Source organism: Megalops cyprinoides, chromosome 3, assembly GCF_013368585.1.
Source record: "Megalops cyprinoides isolate fMegCyp1 chromosome 3, fMegCyp1.pri, whole genome shotgun sequence".
Lineage (NCBI taxonomy): Eukaryota > Metazoa > Chordata > Actinopteri > Elopiformes > Megalopidae > Megalops > Megalops cyprinoides.
Window position 1 is genome coordinate 47,968,409 of NC_050585.1, and position 4,695 is coordinate 47,973,103.

The window sequence follows — 4,695 nt, forward strand, 5'->3', positions numbered from 1 at the left end:
TTTGGCCTGATTCAGAGCTGTCTCAGCTAAGTCACCTCCTTTACCTTTGGCCCCATTTGGCCGTAAAAGGAGAGGAGAGCTTATCTTCCTTCCCTCCCTGCTAGTAAGTAACCCACATTTCTAAATACCTTTATGTGTCGTTGGCATGTTACTATAATTCACGTGGTTTTCTGCTGGTTTTCATGGTCCGCAACTGTAGAGACTTGCACGGAGCTGAGCCGGTGCCAAAACTGCAAGTGGAAAGGGGTGGGGGCAGGGTAGCACAGAGAGGGGGATTGGAAGAGAGAGGGGAGAAAGGGGAGATGGGGGAGGGAGGAAAGAAGGAGGCGATTGTTTGAGGGGAGGCTGAGTGAGTTTATAATAAACAGGGCAAGGGAGAAGGAGAGAAGGAAAAGAGGAAAAGAGGAAACGGATCTGAAAAGAGGACGAAAGAGGAGCCCAGGGAAAAAGCAAAGGCTCCAGAAGAGATACAAAACAATCCCTTCTTCAGGTAATCAGATTTTTTAAAGTCATTTGAACATTTAAGATTTGGTGTACTTGTTTTGTCTGTTCATTTTGTAATTGGGTTAGAGTATGGTTGGACTTTTACCAGAAAAAATGCTGTGTCAGTAATTACTCTCTTTTTCCTTCCTCTTTTGCTGCAATTCAGAGCGATTCTCATACTGTTAATTTATTTCATAAAGTTATTTTATTATTTATTCAACTCTGTTCTTTTAGAGCATGTTTTTTTTTTTTGCTTATACATTGAATGATATCAGCTACAGTACACGGCCGCCCTTCTTAATACCAGTACAGTAAAGAAACTTTGTTTAACAAACTCAAGGGTGTGTAAACTCTTAGGCTGGTGGATATATGCGCAATGTAGTCAGGACCTTAGATTTCACATCTGTGGGCTTTGCATGCTGGCAAAAACTTGAGTGTTCTTTACCATGTCTTGATCTTCATGTCTTGGGCATCACATGGGTATCCAGCACAAAAACATAGCTGGCCAGTGGGTATCCAGCACAGAAACATAGCAGGCTGGGATTGTATTATTGCTTCAGGATTATTTCAACTATTAGTTCTAATGTTTTTTAAGTTTATGTTTTTTACATTTAAGTTTTTGTGTACACACTCCTGAATATAGTATTTGCTGCTGTTTTGATCATTTGAGTTTAGAGTGAGCAGAACAACATCTAGATTTTTTTTTTATATAATATTATTTAGTAACCACCTTACTTAACATCTGTTTTATTTTCTAAGGTAACTTTAATCTAGTTAGACTTTAAAGCAAACCAAATTGCCCCTCAGGGACAATAAAGACAAATAAATATCCAATCCAATCCAATCCAATCCAAAGTTTCATCCCTTTTTCATTAATGTATTTATTTATTTATATTATATTGTATATGTAATCACTAATAGATTGTTATTGTTCTAAGTTGTTTTTAAATGTTATGCTTGACTGTGAAGCATTTCATTGTATGAACGCACCATACGAACCAAATTTATTATCATGTACTGTATTTATACCTTACATTTATACACATTTCTGCAAGAGAAATTTAATCTATCCATGTGTGAGGGTATGGTGGTGGGTATGGTGAGTGTACCGTGTATTGTAACAGGGATATCCTGAGAATAAGAAGTAGCAGTTGTAACAATATTGTGCTAACACATCTGTCAAGCTTCAAAGTGAGTAATATTCAACGCGAGGAATCATAACTCAGACCAGATTTTCTTATGTCAGTGAGGGTTTTTTCTTTTTCGTTTTTATGAATCATGGAAACAGAATGAAACTCTTAGTTGGTTTAAACAGACACCACCCTTTAGAGTGCCTCATCGCCCAGCATGAAGTTCACCAATGCCTGGCACGTTTCACTGGCAGCGAGCTCAGGACAGGGAGTAGCCCAACTGCCACTCCCCTGGCAGGCAAAACCAAAACGCAGGTGGAGGTTGGGACAGAGGAGGACACTGAAAGCACTGTAAGCATAAAGCCGCTCAGCGCTATGCTAGCATGAATAAGTAAAAGAACTAAAAGAAATAAAAAACACCCGTGTGTAACTGTTGGAAGATGAAAACACTTGGACTTTGATGATCTGAAGCAGAGACAATTAGCAGAGAAGCCGAGACTGTCAGGGTGGCTACCTAACGAGAACCCTGCCTGCCCTGTGTATGTTAGTTTTAGTTCCCTCACAACTCTTAATTTATTAGGTTGGGTTGAGGTTAGAATGCGACATTGATTCTTGATTCTTGAATATCGATTAACATTCTAAATTTAACCTGCTGTAAGTTTCTTTGTGTAAGAAAGTACTTTCTTTGTGAAAGAAACGCACTGTTGTGCTGTTGGATGCGGCACTAATATAAAGATAATTATTCTTCTTATTATTATTCTTCTTCCTAATATTTATTATTTATTATTTTTGTTAACATCTGCCCTTTTAACAATTTTCATGCAGCCTGCTTAGTTACTTAGTGTCTAGTTGCTCAATGACTTGGCTTAGGCTAAACTGAGCAACTAATTTCTCTTGATCAATAGTGTTGACGAATAGCTGAATACGTATTTATTTCATAATTTACCATTATTATTGCATTACATAAATCTAGATCAGTGTCTAATTAACAGTTCAATCAAGTCCAATAAAGCTTACCGAGCACACATGCTGGGTCTACAGGACCTGGTCTGAGAAACGCAGGTACAATGTTTAGTCTTGTACTATACTAGAGAGTGTAATGAGAGTGCGATGTGAGTGTATTTATAGAATAATTTACCTGATAAATATAACTATTAACATATTCCTTGATTTGCAGAAGACATGGTTGAAATATATGATGGCATTCTGACAAACCACCGTATCTATAACCTTTATAAATGACTACAGAAGTATGACAGTCTCATACTACATTCTTGGATCTTGGTGTCTGAAAGTTCTCTGGACGTACGCCTGACTCTTAATTAATTACCTTCCTGCAGGCACCATGGCAGCCAGATGGAACCGGCTCTACATACTTGTAGCACTTTTACTGGCCCTGTCCTGCAGCTCCTCGGCCAATCATCTCGGGGAGGGAAACCGCACAGCGGTCCTCCGCCCCCGAACCGGCGACCCAACGGGAGTGAATACAGACGAGGACTACAACAACTTTGAGGAGGAGGATGATATGCCACCCACCCCACCTCCGGTTCCTTCCCAGGACAGCAGCCCTGTGTACTGCGACTACAACCCGTGCCTGGATCAGCATCCTCCCTGCGCGGAGCTGGCAGCCGTTAGTAGCTGCAGGTGCCCGGGGTTGAGCGGGCCCCAAGAGGTCCCCGAGCCCCCGTTTTTACAGCAGGTGGTGCAGCAGGGGTCCGAGGTGGCGGTTCATTGGTGTGCCCCGGCCTCCACCGTGTCCCGCTACCAGGTGGTGGTGGACGGCGGCAAGCCCCAGGTTTTCGATTGGCTGTCGAGGAAGGCGATGCTGAAGGATGTGGTGGCGGGGGCGGTGGTGTGCGTGGAGGCAGTGAACGGGGCAGGGGTGAGCAGCCGCACCCAGGTGTCCTGCAAGCCCTACGAGCCCCAGAGCAGCACCAGCCTGGCCCTCAAGGCCGGGCTCATAGGTGCCGGACTGGGCCTGCTGCTACTCCTCTCCCTGGTCGCCCTCCTGCTGTGGAGACACAAGGGCCAGAGGAAGTCTCAGGGCACAAGCTCTTCTCATCCGGCTGAAGGGGTGCCCCTCTGAGAGGATGGAAAGACTCTTCACTACGAGAAGGCAGTTAGAGAAAGAGGCACTGACACACTATAATCTCCTCTGGGCTGGGACACAAAAGCCACAGAGAACAACCTTATTTTGAATGTCTGAGTATTAATGTGCATATGCTTGTGCATAAATGTGGCTGTTTACTTCAACGTGCATTAACTATTAACATATTTATTAAACTTCAGAACTGGAACCCGGTACCCCACAAATACATCAACAGGACGTCCCATGAAAAGAAATGGTCTTTATGCTGCATAACTGTGTCAGTTGATGATGTCTGTATGTGTGACAGGTTATGAGATGTATATTTTCCGTGTATCACTGTCTGAGAATGTGGGTGAGCAAACCAACGGTCACATCAGTATTGCTATTAGCGGCAGCCAGGGAGGAGAGAGCTGAGACACGTGCGACAGATTCGGCGGCCGGATGCTGTCACACACTGGACCAAACAGTGGTTTAAGACGGAGAGATGAAATCATTGCTCATACCTCTTGTGAGAGTGATACAAACATCTGCTGCATGTGCTGCTTCAGACTTCCATGTAACCCTTGTGCAAATATGTGAGCCAAGCCCAAAAATATTTATGTGTGTGAGTGAAGGCATTTGCCGCGCAGCTGGTACTGCTGCCTTAATGTGGCCATTGCTGGTATTTGTGTTATGAAACACAAGATGAGGAGAAGATGCAGTAAATATCTGCCAAGTACGGTGAAAGAGCGAGGAAGGAGAGGGCTGTGGAAGGGAAGGAGGGAGTGAGCTGCTAAATCAGCAGAATTCTGCATAATTGGGTCGTTGAGCAAAGATTTTTAGGTTAAGGCCCTGTTACAACACAGGGAACGCTGCTCCACGAACATCATATGTGGATTTGCACGTGATATTTGAGGATCTGTCGCATGAGGAGACTTCTATTTTGAAAAGGAATTTTACTGGAAAAAAAAACAAATCTGAAAGATCTCTTTACTCATTTTCATGAAAACAGTT

General features: G+C 43.2%; 1 protein-coding gene across 1 annotated transcript; it reads left to right on the forward strand.

Moving 5' to 3' along the window:
- The first annotated feature begins 334 nt into the window (after nt 1-334).
- On the forward strand, nt 335-4,301 carry LOC118775425 (leucine-rich repeat neuronal protein 4-like). The gene is made up of 2 exons (XM_036525337.1): nt 335-490; nt 2,954-4,301. The coding sequence occupies exon 2, from the start codon at nt 2,959-2,961 to the stop codon at nt 3,697-3,699; it is 741 nt and encodes a 246-aa protein (XP_036381230.1). The 5' UTR covers nt 335-490; nt 2,954-2,958; the 3' UTR covers nt 3,700-4,301.
- The last annotated feature ends 394 nt before the right edge of the window (nt 4,302-4,695 follow it).

Excerpts from the sequence above, each read along its gene's own strand:
- LOC118775425 (XM_036525337.1), top strand. The coding sequence starts at position 2,959 with ATGGCAGCCAGATGGAACCGGCTCTACATACTTGTAGCACTTTTACTG.